This window comes from Microplitis mediator, chromosome 11 (genome assembly GCF_029852145.1).
Source record: "Microplitis mediator isolate UGA2020A chromosome 11, iyMicMedi2.1, whole genome shotgun sequence".
Classification (NCBI taxonomy): Eukaryota; Metazoa; Arthropoda; class Insecta; order Hymenoptera; family Braconidae; genus Microplitis; species Microplitis mediator.
In genome coordinates, this window is record NC_079979.1 from 15,425,137 (window position 1) to 15,442,378 (window position 17,242).

Sequence of the window (17,242 nt, forward strand, 5' to 3'; positions counted from 1 at the left end):
AAAAAAAAATTACATGAGATTTTTTTTTTTAAAGGATCCAATTTTCCCCGCCCCTTCTTTTGCTTATAATGTAATTTATTAATTTTTGATCAGTATTAAAAAAAATATATGACGTAGATCAGAGTTAAAAAGGAATTTATCATAAAGAGATTTTATTTATCTCTTGATAAAAGTCAAGTGTCATTTAGAATTGAATCGTTTATTCGAGAAACCCCATAAGTCATGTTTTTTACGAAATTGGGTTTTTTGCATTTTTGGATTCTTTGGATGTCCCTCCATAGAAATCAATCAAATCAGCGTTTAAAAAAAAATTAACGGGGTGACAGCAATTTAATTTAATTGAGATACCCCATAAGTCAATGACTCAAATAAACATATGCAGTTTTACAGAAATTTTTTTTTTTATTTAAAATTCGCGCTTTTTTGGAAAAACAATTTCAAATGTTGTTTTATTGTTGACTGTTATATGAATAATTAAAATGTTTAAATTAATTATAATTTTTTGTAATTTCTGAGTTTCAGAGTTCAAATCCATATTGAATACTTCATTTTATCAGTATAATAAATGATTTGAGTGGAAACATTTAAAAAAACAATGATTTTATAACTGTCTTTTCCGTTTGGTTGAGAAACCCCATAAGTCAATCAACTTTAAATAATTTTTTTAAGTAGTTTCAGTTAAAAAATTAAATTTTTCTTGTTGGAATCTTTTTCAGAGACGCTAAAATTATTGTATTCAATCATTCATTTATTATTTTAATGTCAAGTTTTTCCAAAAAAATGTTTGTTGTGTTTCCTGAAAAATTTCGTTTTCTTGACTTATAGGGTTTCTCAAATGAACGATTCAATTCATCTACGGGTTTAAAAAAAATAACCATAGAGATTTTCTAGTTTGGCAGAGCAATATATGCGAAATTACTCAGGTCCTTTAATTAAACCATCTCTGTGGCAGTTGATGTCCAGTGGAATGGAAAATAAAGTACGAGTGATATGCTCGGGAAAAAAATAAAAATGATAAAAGTGTTACTGAAGGATGGAAATGAATAAAAAGGTAATGAGTATTTTGAAAATTCTATATTGAAATGCATTTTGCAGATACATAAAGATGTCATCTCCACACCTGAACAACCTCATTATCGTCGGGTGTATGCTGACGTACAGCAGCGTTATTTTCCTTGGGCTTGATTCAACATTATCAAGTGTACAGGCCTTCCCCTACATATGCACAGCGAGAGCCTGGCTCTTAATGGCCGGATTTTCACTCGCATTCGGCGCCATGTTTTCTAAAACATGGCGTGTTCATTCTATATTCACAGACGTTAAGCTCAATAAAAAAGTAAGTGCTTACTCACAGAGAATTTTCACACAGAAATTATTCGTCTTTGAAATGCTATGGCGGCATAGTAAAGCCGGGCTATATTGGCCCCTTACGAAAATTGAAATAAACACATGCGAAAATTATAATGGTCGCAGTAAAATCGACAATGATTACAGTAATTTGGGATATGATTCTTATCGATTTTAATTTGTGTTCATTTGAATTTCCATCAGGTGCCCAACATGGTCCGGCTTCACAATGACGCTGAAGCATTTCAAACGAGAATAATTTCTCCGTGTACTTACTAAAATTTACTATACAATTGAAGTAGAAGTAGTTTTTGGCCACTTTAGGGCCAGTTTTGGACACTTTAAAAATTCAAATAAAATAATTTGTAAAATATGTAATAACATAATTCATATTTACAATGTGTTCAAAGACACTTTTATCACGAAATCACAATGACAGTTTTTTTAATACTTTTCGATTAATTAAAAGAAAGTATTAAAAGTCCGAAAATGGAGCAGTGGCCACAAATGTTACTTCTACCCTGAAGTCAATTTTATTATATTACGACGGAGTTAAATGGAATTTAATTTTTATTTATTTTAGTTGTTATTATTATTGTTGAGTATATTGCTATTATAAATTCCTGAAGTGTCTTAAAGTCCGAGTAGAGAATCATGTGGATTTATTTTTTTATTTTTTTTTTTTGCCTTAGCCGAGTTTCGAACCCTGATCCTTAAGCGCGAGTTCTTATCCGCTGGCTCACGGTCCTTAGTCGCCTCTGGCTACGCCCGAATTAACTTGTAATATATATTTTTGTACTCTATCTCTGTCAATCGTTAATTTTTATCTATCAATTACAGAATAATTAGTAAACGTACAGTAATTGGATGCTGTATAATAGTTAATATTATTCTATCCGATTAAAATAAATTACTAAATGTCAGTAACTTTGCTCACTGTATAATATTTAATCCATAACTCGAGTATATCTTAATACTTTTACAAACTAACAATCGATAAATCGTATTAAAATAAACCGTCAAATATATAACAATAATTCCATAAAATTTAAATAAGACTCAGTATTCCATTACTAAAAAACTCAGGACTAAGACAGTAATAAATTAAATAATATAACAATTGGTAAAGTCTACCCGGCATTAATTATCAACTTGTAATATTTACTACACAAAAAATAAATAATCCAATCGATGCATCTATTGATCGGCTCGTACTTTTCCCATCTATAAAATATTACCATCATTAAAAACTCAGTCTGTAAAATTTTTTTTATTTAAATTTTCCTCATCGCCAAAGCAGCGTATTTTATTTATAAATTAATTCCACGACCTTTGTTCTTTTATGACATTTAAATTTAATTCAAATATTAACTCGTAAAATGAACTTTACAAAAAAAATAAAGTTTCTTATTATCAAAACATGAAAGATAAAGCGGCACAATGAAATCACTGATGCTTGAATTTTTTAATTTAATTCTCACAATACATTGTTAATTTTTTATTAATTAAATAATTTATCCAAAGGTCATCAAGGATTATCAGTTATTCATGGTAGTTGGAGTACTTCTGGTCATTGATCTAGCAATAATGACAACATGGCAAGTTGCCGATCCATTTTATCGAGAAACTAAACAAATGGAGCCTTATGTAAGATATAATTGATAACATCCGGGTCAAAAAGAAAACTTGATTCAGGCTCACTTCACATTTTCTTTTCAAATTATCAATTTGCCGACGATTTTTCAATAAGATCTTGACTTTTTCACCTTATAATTTAAGTCAATTTCAACTTTATTTAGAGTTTCTCGTCTTAATTCGTGACTAAGTAAGCCAGTTAAGGCCATTCTCAGACAGTGCCCCCCCACTTTTTAAAAATATGAAATGATTTTTAACTGTCATAAGCCTTTCAAAATTTTATTAATTAATTAAAAAAAATTAAAACCTTAACTGAAAAAAGGACAATTTCTCCCAGATATAGAATTTAAAAAAAAATTACTTACAGTTGTTATCAATTAGGAGTTAAACAAAATTTTTTTGCAAAATTACTTTGCGAGTGTATGAGTGTGTACATGATTATTTTCGTAGTCATAGAGAGGGAAGGTCTTTCAAAAAATATAAGTCAGCGGACTTATAACGCGCGGACTGATAACGCAACTGGACTGTATAAAATCGACATTGTGGATTCACCGCGTAATCACAGTCGAAACACCGTGTGTACACGGTGGTAAAGCCACCGTGGAATCACGGTAGATCCACGGTGTTTACACTTCCACAGTGTTTTCACTGCGTGATTCGAATCTGTGAGGGATTTCATATTGCCGTAAAAAACGTCGTTTGTCCTGTAAAAAACCTCTCGAAAGTTGGACTTGTTAAATCAAATCTAAATCAAGTTTTATTTTTGACCCGAGCATGCAATGAAATAAAAAAATTTTATTTATTATTAATATCCACGATTAATTTACAGCCTCACCCGTCGAGTGACGACATTGTAATGATACCAGAGAATGAATACTGCCAGAGTAATAGAATGACTATTTATCTCGGTTGTATTTATGCGTACAAAGGCCTACTGATGGTAAAAATTATTTTAAAATTTTATTTAATATTTTTAATTAAATTTTTTTAATTATAATAAATAATTAATTATTTTAGATATTCGGTGCTTTCCTCGCATGGGAAACCAGGCACGTTAGCATACCAGCGTTAAATGACAGCAAGTACGTTGGAATGAGTGTTTACAATGTTGTAATAATGTGCGTCACCGGTGCGGCCATCAGTTTTGTTCTTGCCGATAAACAGGATACAATGTTTATAATGCTGTCGATATTCATTATATTTTGTAGTACAGCAACACTCTGCCTTGTTTTCGTACCAAAGGTTAGTTGATTTTCATTTTTCCTATAAAATGTTCATTTTTTGAAAATACTTATAATAAAACGGACACTATTTTTTTGACAAAAAAATTTTTCAGTAAAAATGAATGTGATTTCATGAAAGTTGACAAAATTCCGCGTAAAATGAGTACCCACAGTGATATATTTTAAAAAGTTTGTGGTCAATCAATTTATCGTTTAAAATGGACATAGAGTATATTAAGTGGCTTTAAAAATATTTTACAAATCTCCAGATTTATTTCACTGGAAAATTTTTTTTTATTCGCATAATTATTCATTTGAAAGAAATTCTAAAAATTTGGTAATTGTTGACAATAGCGACTCCACGCATTTTCCAAAGTTCCAAGTGCTTACACCTAAAAGATCTATAATTAAACTTTTTCCACGTGTTTTGCTACACGGCGGAAAGAATTTTCTGTATGTATTTATGTCTTTAACACAAGATATCTATCCGAACCTTGTAACTAAAGTGCGCAAAATTGATAAAAATAACACAAATGATGCAAATTTTCCAAAAATAAATTTAATAAATTCTTTAATAAATATTCTTTAATACCGTAAGATGGACGGTGGCGATAGAAAGGTCTAACTAAGAGTTACAAAGATTTTTTGAACTCTTGTATAGTGAAAATTGGCATATTTCTGTTATTTTAATACACTAACGGTGTACAACAGCTCACCTAACATTGTGTTGCAAGTAGTTTGGACGGTATCCGCCTTCCTTTGCTAGTATAGTGTCTGGCTGAAGCCCACAACACAGTTTTACGCCGGTACGTACTAGTAAGAGATATAGTCTAAGGCAAGAATGCGTTAACATAGCCTTACTGACGAGTCCGTCAACGTACTTAAGACGAAACTACAAAAATTATGGCAAATAGGCATATATCTCAAGTTTTGGTGGTTGACTTAAGAGTCAATGCATAGAATAAAAAGAAAAATATGTCAAATGGTGCAGTGTAGCACGGAACTGAAAAATTTCAAACAAAATCACTAAATCAAGCTAATTTATACCTTTGGTATACACTTGCAATTTAATAATGCTTAAATAACACCTAAATAAGCAATTATATCTTTAATCCGCCGACAAATGCCAGAGAATGAAACAAGTCTCTTGGCAATTTGAATATTTTTGGATTTTTGCTTGATATAAACAGGTGGAGCCGCGATTCTAAACAATTACCAAAAATTTTGCTTACAGTAATTATTTTAATGACTTAAATTTTTTGAGTTCCAAATATATTGATGTGGGTACTCAAACCAGAGGAAATTATCTCAAAAACAAAAATATGTTAACTATTTTACTGTACACCTTAAGTATAAAAAAATATATCCTACTTGCATCTACACAATATTTGCGTATCACTTCTCCGTAAATTGATATCCGAATTTTTTTTTCCCGATGATTACCTCTAAAAAAGTGACCAATAAAAATAAAAAAAATTTCATTTTAAAAAAAAAGTTTGTAAGCAAAAAAAAATGTTTTCAATCAATCTTGCTATCGGATAATGTCCGATCTATCCCTGTCATGTAAGAAAGGTTATAAAACTTTTTGAAATAATTTTTCTCTGAGTTATGAGCTATCAAATAATACATAAAACTTGCAACTTTTATAATTGATCGCTCCGAAAAATAATAATCTTTAAATCAAACCCGTATTTTTATAAAACTATAAAATTTCAAACTTTGTTGTTTTACTAAAAAAAATTCTTAACTTTAGTAAGACATTTAAAAATAATTATTTACAGCTGATTGAGTTGAGAAGAAACCCTCAAGGAGCAATCGATAAAAGAATCCGAGCAACTCTTCGTCCCTCATCAAAAACAAGACGAGACTCGTCGGTCAGCGAGCTCGAGGAACGTTTGAAGGATGTTACAACAGCTAATCAAAAATTCCGCAAGCAGCTCTTGGAAAAAGAATCCGAACTTCAAGTTCGCCATCTAATTTTTTACCTTTTATTTTATCATCATTATTTACTCCCTTAAAAAAAAAAAAATTAAAAATAATGATAATAAAAAAAATTCTTTTTTATCCTCTTGTATCTTGATAATTAATTTACTCTTTTTACCCGTAGATGTACCTGAGGAGACTGGGGGACGAGAGTCTTTTACAAGATACCAAAGAAGCAATAGATAGATTGTCAGTACCGAGGAATGAAACTCTTATAAAAAGAGAAGGTAATTTATTTTTTTATATTTTTTACTCCTTATGTTTGTTCCTTTATACCCCAAGTACAATAAATGTAATCAAATGATCCGTATTATTTTCTTACAATTACAAAATTTATTTATCATGTCTATATCCATGTGTAAGTCCGTTGTAAATAATACTCGTGATTAATGGGAAAGAAGGAAAGATAGTTCCATGCAAAACTTTTTTATTTTATTGCCAACGTTTCGTCAACTTTGCTGATTTCTTCAGGGCTTTACGACGAGAACCAAATTTACAAATTATTACAGGTGTTAGTAAAAAAATCTAGTATATAAATTCCACTATAGTCACATAGATATATATCCAATTTAATATATTTGACTTCGACGAATATGTAAAAGTTGTACGAGTAGGCGTTGGAATAGAATAGTACTGTCATTCGAAATTCGGATTGAACAATTAGAACCTTTGCCTTAATAGTATATGATTAATTAAGTATTTTATGTGAAGAATAAAAATACTAACAAAGAATTTGAAAAAAACTGCTGTAAAGTAATCTGATGCTGCCAAGATTCGAAACCAGTACCTAAGGAATGTGAAGCATAACCGCTGCTGCACTAGTACTCGGGCGCTCACGATTAGTTAGAAATATCTTTATCTATTTAGAATGCAGCTATTATTGTAACAATAATATCATGCTAAAAAATTGAGCTCATTCGAAGTTACAGGTTAAAAGTATGATAGGCCTTGGAGGGTTAATAGTATATTACACACCTAGGGAAGTAAAGTAAGAAATGTCTCAGATCACATGTAATTGTTGGCCGAGGCGAAACCGAGGTCTGAGGCTTTCTTATTTACTTCCCTAGGTGTGTAATATACTATTTAAAAAAGTGATTTAGTCCTTCATGCGCTACTTTTAGGACATCGAGGACTTAAATAACATATTACATTCAGCGGCAAGTCCAACATCAAAAGAACTGAGGCTCTTGAACTCAAACTACTTTGTCATGATACCAGTATCGAAACTTAAAGTTTCAGTGTCTCTACAGCCAGTCGGAATAAGATAATGTCAAGCCGATGCTGCAAACAACTGCTAGCGAATTTGTAATTCAAAAATACCTTCATACAGCGGGCAGAAACGTACGTGTTTCTGCCCGGTGTCAGTTATATTTAATGTTCATTTGCAGCCTTATTACTCTCATTTGTTTACTTGTCACTTCAGTTTACTCATTTCATTTTTTTAATGGCAGTTTTAATTAACCAAATAAAATTAATAATAAATGAGTGAAAATAACATATTCGCCTTATTTACTATTTAATAAGTGACTGTAAATCACATATTTCTCATTCTCTAACAGTTCTCCGCATCATCGGCTTCACGCAGAGAATTTATGGTATTTTTTGCATAAAAAATTAATAGAAAAATTACTATAGTTATGGTAACATGAGGTCAGTATGGAATTATTGTACAAATTACTGATACTGTAGAAATTTTTAAAATACATATAACAGAATTTACAAGGTGCATTGTAATTTTGACAAAGCAACAGATAAAATTTATACCAACTGCATACTAAATATTCGGATTTAACCTCATAAATTTTACAATGCACCTTGTAAATTCTGTTCGATGTATTTTAAAAATTTCTACAGCATCCGTAATTTGGACAATAATTCCATACTGTCCTCATTAGGGTGTGCCATTTTGAGGCGACTTTTTTTCTCAACAAAAAACAGGCTGAAAACTTGAGGGAAGGTGAGAAAAGAAGCCTGTCAAAAGCGGAGCTCTTAATATTAATATTTAGAGGTGCCTATTTCTAATTTTCCATTTCTCATTTAAATAACATGGGAAAAAAAAATTTTTATCTTTTAAATAAGTCCATAGCATGTTCTTTTAGAGAATTTAACGCTCTACAAAAAAGATCTCTTATCATTTTTTGATAAATCTATCCATTCGAAAGCTATTGGAGCTGGAAGTCAAATCTATAATAAATTTCCAGATCTTTTTACTTTTCCAGCAAAACTATCAGACTTATCAAAAAATGTCATAGGATCTTTTTTATAGGCAATTTTATTCCATACAAATTATTACAAATAAAGTTTTTTGAAATTCCGCATTGTTTTCTAGTTATTTTCATTTTAATGCCAAGCTCGTAAAAATAATAGTCTTCTAATCTATCCTGAGAACTTAACACTAAATTGTGTTGAAATTAACTTGTTTCTTACTGGCTGCTGACACTGAATCTTCAAGTTCCGATGCAGATCATCATGAAGAATATAGTGTGTGACAAGGGACAAAACACGATTTCAGACTGTGGGTGATGTCAGCCAACCTCACCCTAGTCTGAAATCGTCTTGTTTCATCTCTTGTCACACAATATACTATTTTAATTTTGACTCGGAATAGTCTAATTTTTGGTAAATAGTGTTTTTGTTTTTATATACTGGTGTATTATTAACATTAGTATATATCTAATTGTTATCTATGTGACGATATTGGAATTTATATACTAGACTTTGTACTAACACCTGTAATAATTTAGAAATTTGGTTCTCATTGTAGAGCCCTGAAGAAGTCAGCCAAGTTTACGAAACGGCGTTAAAATAAAAGAGTTTTACACTAAACTATCTGTCCATCTATCCCATTAATTACGAATTTTATCATGTCTATTTGTTTAAAATTTTTGTTTTTTTTTTCATCACTTCCTTAATTAATTTGTTAAAAAATTCATTACTCCCTCGCTGTTTGCTATTGATTGTGTATCAATCTGTGTACTAGAACTCACTGTCCAGCGGCATGGTACAAAAAGTCACAAAGGTCAGTTTGTGTTTAAAACCTATTGTATTTATAAAATTTAAAATGCTAGAGAATGCTTTTAGATTTTAATTTAATTAGTTTATTTTTATTAACCCGCGAGCTATTTCAGAGTTTTAAATAAAAATTTTTAATTAAACTGCTGGTCAATCAAGTTGATGTTGATTTTTTTAAATCGATAGTAATTTTATTTGCTGATAAATAAATAAATAAATGATATTTTGATACGGAAATGTTTACGTATTTATTTATTAAGTAAACAGTTTAGAATTAGCTGTGTATATTTACTGTCGGCGGCCCTCAATTTAATTACTTATATACTAATCATTGATTATATTTAGTAAATAGATTAAATATTGACGTCTCACATTTCAGGGGTATCGATGGTCACTGAAACAACTGACGTTTCAATGTCATTATGCAGTTTAAATTCAACAACTGTGTCACAGCCGGAGAGTGAATATGTTAATGTCATTGCTTCGAGCGATCAATCAACTACTAGGTACATATTTATATATAAATATATATACATATAGGTAGGAAAGCTCGGGAAGAGATGAGACACGAAACGATACAAAATTTCTCCTTAAAATTAATCAGAATCAAATATAGAAAAAAAGGATTTCTTGACATGAGAAATTTTTGCATTATAAATTCACAGAAAAAAAATTTCAACGCAAGAAATTTTCAGCGGAAACAAAATTTTCGCCCATTTTAAAGAGTTACAGGTCTCATGTTTAGACTCCATGGCTTTGATTACATGCTATTATAATTTTTCTAGTACAGGGGGTTGCTCTGAACGCACCTGAGCAGTTGTCGCCCTATAACTTCATTTTTTGATATTTTTTTCTAAGATCATGTCGCTGAAATCAGCATTTTGGCCCATTTTCGAGGCCGATAGCTCTCCTGTCAAGACTCCATGGCTACCCTTAATTGCTATCAGTATTTTCCTAGTGCAGGGAGTCGCTCCGAACGCACCTGAGCTCAAGAAGCTCGAAAACAGCGGGATGTTTTGGGGCTGGCCCGATGCCCAGACTTTTTTTCATGCTGAAAACGAAAATTTCTTGCGACATACACAGTAAAAAATATTGTGTAAAATCAACACAGTTTGTGTGTTAAAAACGGTTGACACAAAATTTGTGTTGAAATTTCGACACAAACTTTGTGTAACCCCTTTTTAACACAAAGATTATGTTGAAATATCGCCACAAGAGGGCGTAAATAATTCCACAGTAACACACAAAATGTGTTAATAAAGAGTGTATAACACATTTTTTATGTTACAAAAAGTGACACAAACTTTGTGTTAGTTTAACACAAACCGTTTTCGACACAAATACACAATATTTTTTACTGTGTAAAATTACTCCTTGTCCTAAACAAATTTTCGTTTTAAATTCATGATACAAAAAATTTCTCAATACAAGAAATCCTTTCTTCCATGCAAGGAAAAGTATTTACTTTTTTTTACGCATTGACAAAATATTTTTTGCTGTTCACTTCCATGAAAAACAAAAAAATTCTATCTAATGGTGTCTCATTTTTCCTGTCTCCCCTTTACACTGTAAAAAATTCGAGGAGTGAGCGCGGATCAAATCCAAAGTGAATCCGGAGCGGATGACTGTTGATTTATTCAATCCCCTCGGACTGAATTTCACTCCGAAATCACTTCGCAAAAGGACAAACTCCGTATTTACTCTGTATTCGAAGTGATTTTTTCTAAGACTCTGGTTCTCCGAGTGACAGAGTGAATCCGGACTTAAATAAATTCCATAATCACTCCGAATTTACCCCTGATTTTTTACAGTGAATATTTTTAGTGGAAAAATTACACAGAAAAGAAGGATTTTTTGGGACAAGAAAAAATTTGCATTATGAAATGAAAACGAAAATTTTCTTTGGACCAAAAATTTTTTCTTGCCCCAAAAATTTTTTTCTTGACTCAAGAAAATTTTTTCTCGCCCCAAGAAAATTTTCGATTTCAATTCATAATACGAAAAATTTCTTAGGACAAGTAAAAATTGTCTTGGCGTGAGTAATAGTATATTACACATCGAGGGAAGTAAAGTAAGAAATGTCTCAGATCACATGTAATTGTTGGCCGAGGCGAAGCCGAGGTCAACAAACATGTGATCTGAGGCTTTCTTATTTACTTCCCGAGGAGTGTATGCTATTTTTCTCCTCGACGGAGGCGGAAAGCGGCAACTTCGTTTTGCACAGCGGGACGAAAGTTGACGCTTTCCGCCCGTCGAGGAGAAAAAGTTTTTTACGCCGAGAAATGCTTTTTTTCTGTGTATAAATGGAAAATTGGATAACTGATTTTACCCAGAACTTAAAAAAACAAACAAAAAATAACACAGTACAAAAATTATTTTTTCTCTGAAAATAACTGAGTCTTCAAATTGTTATTTGTAAAATAAAAAAATTACATTTTTGTCTTCCGAGGATTTAAAAAATTATTGAATGTAATGCCGGTAAAACACAAATTCATAATTTTCAGACAAAAATAATTTATTTGTACAGTGTAATTTTTATCAAAACACAATACTAAAAAAATTAAAATCAGATATGTTTGATCCTTTTTTTTTTTATTTAAAAAATCCAGAAAACACGCGTCTTTCGGCAAAACAACAATCGAGAATGAGCGAACGTCTTTATTACCTCAAGCAACGAGTTCGCCAACGACAAATCATTACAAAAAATCATCAAACAATAATAATAATATCAGTAATAATAATAATAAGAATAATAATAATAATAATATAAATAATACCGAAAACCAAGAGACTGAGCCATTATTAATTAAGCGTAGTCCTGAGCCCAGGATTATAACGACAAATGTTGGCGATAAAACAACCCCAGCTTTAACAGTAACAACATCTACGTCAACATCAACGTCAACATCAGCAGCATCAGCATCAGCAGCAATTAAAAAAGTTGCCGAGTTCACTGAGGACTCACTGGTTCCTCAGGAGACTGAACTGTCACGTGACGAGATCGTGACGGGTAAAAAAACCAAAGACACTAGTGTAGAAAAAAGAGCTAAGCTTCCAACACCACCACCGCCAACTAAAAACGTATCTTTTGGTGAATTACGTGAAGATAATTATCTTGAGCAAGCAATATTACCACCCCCGGTACAGTTTGTACCAAAACATCGACATTCACGTGAGTACAATTTTATAAATTTAATAATTAAGGGGAGAGGGGCCTGAGATACAAAAAAAAGAGGATATTTTTGTGACTTTTTTTCAGAGTAAAAATGAGCCAGTGGTAGTGGGGAGAGACGAGTCATCTAAAAAAAAAAGTCTCCATGCCGTAAGCATGATAACTCATGACTGCTTCATCCGAAATCAAAAAACCAAAAAGATTTCTTTAGTACATAAGTTTATCTTGGATTTGAACGAAGGAATAAACAAAATATTCATTTTTGAATTTTTGGTAAAGGTGCAATCAAAAAATTCTGATTTTTACCAGAAATTGTTCCTTTTGTTTAATTAAAAAAATTACGAGTTATTGAAAAAAAAATATCCTTCGTTCAAATCCAAGATAAACTTATGTACTAAAAAAATCTTTTTGGTTTTTTAATTTCAGTTGAAGCAGTCATGAGTTATCCTGCCTACGGCATGGAGACTTTTTTTTAAGTGACTCGTCTCTCCCCACTACCACTGGCTTATTTTTCAATATTTTTTTATGAAAATTTAGCAGAATATTCTTGAAATGATGCTTAATAATGTCATATATTTTAATAATTTTAACCTTAATCCTATGTCGCTGTTTTCAGCGACCGTAAATGTTGAACATGGGTCATTAGCGTCCGCCGCTTATTTAACTATGTTGTCTTGTAAGGAAAAATCTGAATAAATTCGTAGGTCTTCTTTAGACTTCCAACTGTGCGATACAGTTGTTGCCAGCCCCGAAAATTCCTTTTCCAATAAACATTTTCATCAAAATTCGGAGGCATGTAGGCTGAATATTTGGACACAAGCGACCCATGTTCAACCGATTAGGGTTAATAATGAAGGTACTCTGAAAAAAACACAAAAATATGGTCTTTTTTTTTGTATCTCAGACCCCTTTCCCCCCTTAATGGAGAGCACGAATAAATGATCGATTCACTTGCAGCTCATCATCATCAAACTCTGACGAAACGTCGGTCGTCGGTTAAAAATAACGGTCTAGCGCACTCGCACCATGAGCTTTTTGAAAAACGGCGCACTAGTGTACCAGCAAATACAATAAGTTATATATCTACTGAAAATATATCAAAAGTTGATGCACTCAATGACGAGTCATTGAGCAGTTTTGATCGCACGTACGTGATTGGCGAATGCGGGCATCGTCGAGCCGCGTTGGGTGGCGGCACTGGTTATCGGTGTGAAAAACACGGCGGGGGTGCCCGTCTACTTCACACTCATCACATTTCAAATGGCTCAACGGATATTTCCGGCACTACCGCACGAGTACTTTCTAAACATCATCGAGATCGTGATAATTTACAGTACTGCAAAAATGCAAGCTCACCGAGTGTACCAGCAATGCTTAATGCCAGTTACTCTGATACCGGTTAGTCACGCTATATTATCTTTTAACTTTATATCTATATATAAACTCAATATACATATATATTATATTAGGGTGTTTAAAAAAAAAAAAAAAATTTTACAGGTTTAAAAGTTTCATTTGAATATAAAAATACACATGTGAAAATTGAAGCTCTTAATATTAACATTAAGAGGTTCCGCATCGCACTTTTATATTTTCCATAAGAACGTTGTAGGAAAAGTGTGCAGACTTATTTGTGTAGAGAATTAAATTCTCTACAAAAAAAGTCTCATCATTTTTTGATAATTTCATCTGTTCAAAAGTTATTGGAGCTTGAAGTCAAATTTTCAGTAAATTTCGAGATCTTTTTACTTTTCTGGCGAAACTATCAGACTTATCACAAAATGCCATAAGATCTTTTTTGTAGACAATTTTATTCCCTACAAATTATCTCTGATAAAGTTTTTTCAAATTTTGCATAACTTCATAGTTATTTAAATTTTAATGTCAAGCTCTTAAAAAAATAGTGTTCTCATCGATTTTAAGATCTTGACATTAAAATGAATATAACTAGGAAGTTATGCAGAATTTTTAAAAATTTTATCAGAGATAATTTATAGAAAATAAAATTTTCTCCAAAAAAGATTTAATGACATTTTGTGATAAGTCTGATAGTTTCGCCGGAAAAGTAAAAAGATCTCAAAATTTACCATAAATTTGACTTCAAACTCAAATAACTTTTGAACAGATGAATTTATCATAAAATGATAAGAGACTTTTTTTGTAGAGCATTTAATTCTCTACAAAATGAAGTCTAGGATTTTTTCCTACGACGCATCGTTAGCTAGTTATAAAAATCAGAAGAAGCAAAAAAAATTTTTCCATGTTATTCTTATAGAAAATAGAAAAGTGTGATGCGAAACCTCTTACTTAATTTCGATACAATTTCATATAAATTTTTTTAATAAAAAAAAAATATATAACGTCGCAAAAAAAATTTTGCTTGAAAATAATAATTTTTTTTATTTTTTAGTCACTCGATTCATTAATAAGTTTTAACTCACTACGATAGTGAAGACCGCAAAATTATAAAAAAAAATTTTCATGTTTTCGTTGTTGGTCAAAAGTAAAAAATTACCAGAAATAAGTTTGCGCGATTTTTTAAAACAGCAAAAATTTTTATTTTCGCCTCCATAAAAAATTTCAAAATTAACGACCTTGAAATTTATAAATTACAGAAAAAACCGAGGATTCATCGGCAATAATCCAAAGATCAGTATCCGAAAAGTCCCGGGAAAAATGCTCAAGATCGCGAACCAGTACCGCGGGTACCAGTAGCACCTTGACAGCCTCAAGCGGACACCATCTAACAGCAGGAGCAGTAACCGAGTGTCGTCATCGCACACAGTCGCGAAAACACCGGGAGTGCCGTCACACCGAATCACGTCTTCGGCAGCAAGCGCGTCTCGAGTACGTCCAGAGCAGCCCAAATGTTGCGACAACAGTACAAGCCGGTAAGTTCGCAAGTGCAAATCCCCGTGGAGGCGGCGGTCTAAGTCCCAGTAGTGGACGTGGTGGCCTTCACTGTGGTCATGGTAACGGCCTCGGTGGCATAGGAAGTACCGGGGGTATAAGTAGTGCTAGTGCAATAGGAGGTAGTGAATTAACAGTAGGGAGAGACGATAAAAATTCAAATCCTCCGATTGCCGGTGGATCAACAGCGGATCTAACAAATATGTGCAGTGCCGTGTCCGATGGGGAACTACTGGACGTCGATATACTACCGATATTTCAAAAATTATTATCTGAAAGACACAAAAATTCAACCGGTGCTTATGGCTCTAATATCGCAAGCTGTCCTAATATATCAATTAAGTGTGACATCGTTGAGTATCTTTAACGCTTTTTTCATCTTTATTATTATTATTATTATTTCAATAATAGTCTCATTAATGTCACGTTTTAAAAACATAAGTGACTGCGATATAATGATTTAATACCGTCAATTATAAATATATACATTATATATATATTAATATATGTATATATTTAAAATAACAAACAAACTTTAAATAAATTTAATATTCGTATAAATATATATACGAGTACGCGAGTGTTGCCAATGATTTTTCACAATTAAAAAAAATATATATATATATATATATATATTAGACTGGGCCAAAAAAATCGACTATTTTTTTTTTTTAACGATACTGTGAAAATATTATTCGGGATGACAAAAAAAAATTATTGTAAAAATTTGAGCCCTTAATTTTGATATTAAGAGGTGTATCATTGCAATTTTCGATTTTTTTTAAATGAGCGGGTTTTTGTCTCATAACTCTCAATCCATCGAGATAAACAAAATCGACTCGGATACATTTTTTTAAGGAAATTTGATGCTCTACAAAAAAAATCTGATTGAAATTTTTCGTCAGATGAACCGTTTCCTTATAGTCATGCTTTGAACGTTGGTATGATTTTAAAATTTGATTGTTCAACTTTGGAATTTTGTAATTCATGTAAAAATAAGTTTCCGGAAAAAGACAATGAATTTTCTTGAAGGAAATTGAATGCTCTACAAAAAAAGTCTCTTAACAATTTTCGCTAAATTCACTCCTTCAAAAGTTATTCAAGATTATTGAAGTCGTTTTAAATAACTTCAACCTTGAATAACTTTTGAAGGAGTGAATTTAGCGAAAATTGTTAAGAGACTTTTTTTGTAGAGCATTCAATTTCCTTCAAGAATATTCATTGTCTTTTTCCGGAAACTTATTTTTACATGAATTACAAAATTCCAAAGTTGAACAATCAAATTTTAAAATCATACCAACGTTCAAAGCATGATTATAAGGAAACGGTTCATCTGACGAAAAATTTCAATCAGACTTTTTTTGTAGAACATCAAATTTCCTTCAAAAAATGTATCCGAGTCGATTTCGTTTATCTCGATGGATTGAGAGTTATGAGACAAAAACCCGCTCATTTAAAAAAAATCGAAAATTGCAATGATACACCTCTTAATATCAAAATTAAGGGCTCAAATTTTCACAATAATTTTTTTTTTGTCATTCCAAATAATATTTCCACAGTATCGTTAAAAAAAAAAAATAGTCGATTTTTTTGGCCCAGTCTAATATATATATATATATATGTATATGTATATGTATATGTTCGTTATTATTAATAAATAAATGAATAAAAAATATAATTATAGTCATGTTAAATATAAATGTAGACATTGCGATAATATATATTAGGGCGTGAAATTTTAGGGCAACTTTTTTTTTCAAAGCACTAATAGCTTCAGTTGCAGGAAGATAAAATAAGATGCCTGTTAAAGATAAGCTCTTGATATTAATATTCAGGGGTCGCTCATCGCGATTTTCTATTTCCCATTTAAATAACGGGAAAAAAGTTTAAAGTTTGGAATTTTATACCGCGGCAGTGGCTCGTTGTACGGATAAGTTCAGGACTTAATTTTATAGGGAAT

General features: G+C 31.5%; 1 protein-coding gene across 5 annotated transcripts in view; it reads left to right on the forward strand.

Moving 5' to 3' along the window:
* The window catches only part of LOC130677045 (gamma-aminobutyric acid type B receptor subunit 2), a 125,090-nt gene extending 108,799 nt beyond the window's left edge, over nucleotides 1-16,291 (forward strand). For 2 of the 5 annotated variants that reach the window (XM_057483602.1, XM_057483601.1), the window contains 11 exons: nucleotides 1,096-1,336; nucleotides 2,872-2,994; nucleotides 3,812-3,922; nucleotides 4,000-4,224; nucleotides 5,987-6,169; nucleotides 6,313-6,415; nucleotides 9,169-9,207; nucleotides 9,580-9,706; nucleotides 11,810-12,372; nucleotides 13,330-13,770; nucleotides 14,988-16,291. In XM_057483602.1, the coding sequence (XP_057339585.1) occupies nucleotides 1,096-1,336; nucleotides 2,872-2,994; nucleotides 3,812-3,922; nucleotides 4,000-4,224; nucleotides 5,987-6,169; nucleotides 6,313-6,415; nucleotides 9,169-9,207; nucleotides 9,580-9,706; nucleotides 11,810-12,372; nucleotides 13,330-13,770; nucleotides 14,988-15,649 (2,818 nt within the window). In that variant the 3' untranslated portion in view covers nucleotides 15,650-16,291. The remainder of the gene's footprint in view (nucleotides 1-1,095; nucleotides 1,337-2,871; nucleotides 2,995-3,811; nucleotides 3,923-3,999; nucleotides 4,225-5,986; nucleotides 6,170-6,312; nucleotides 6,416-9,168; nucleotides 9,208-9,579; nucleotides 9,707-11,809; nucleotides 12,373-13,329; nucleotides 13,771-14,987) is intronic. The other 3 variants (XM_057483603.1, XM_057483604.1, XM_057483605.1) reach the window with 3 other exon arrangements.
* The last annotated feature ends 951 nt before the right edge of the window (nucleotides 16,292-17,242 follow it).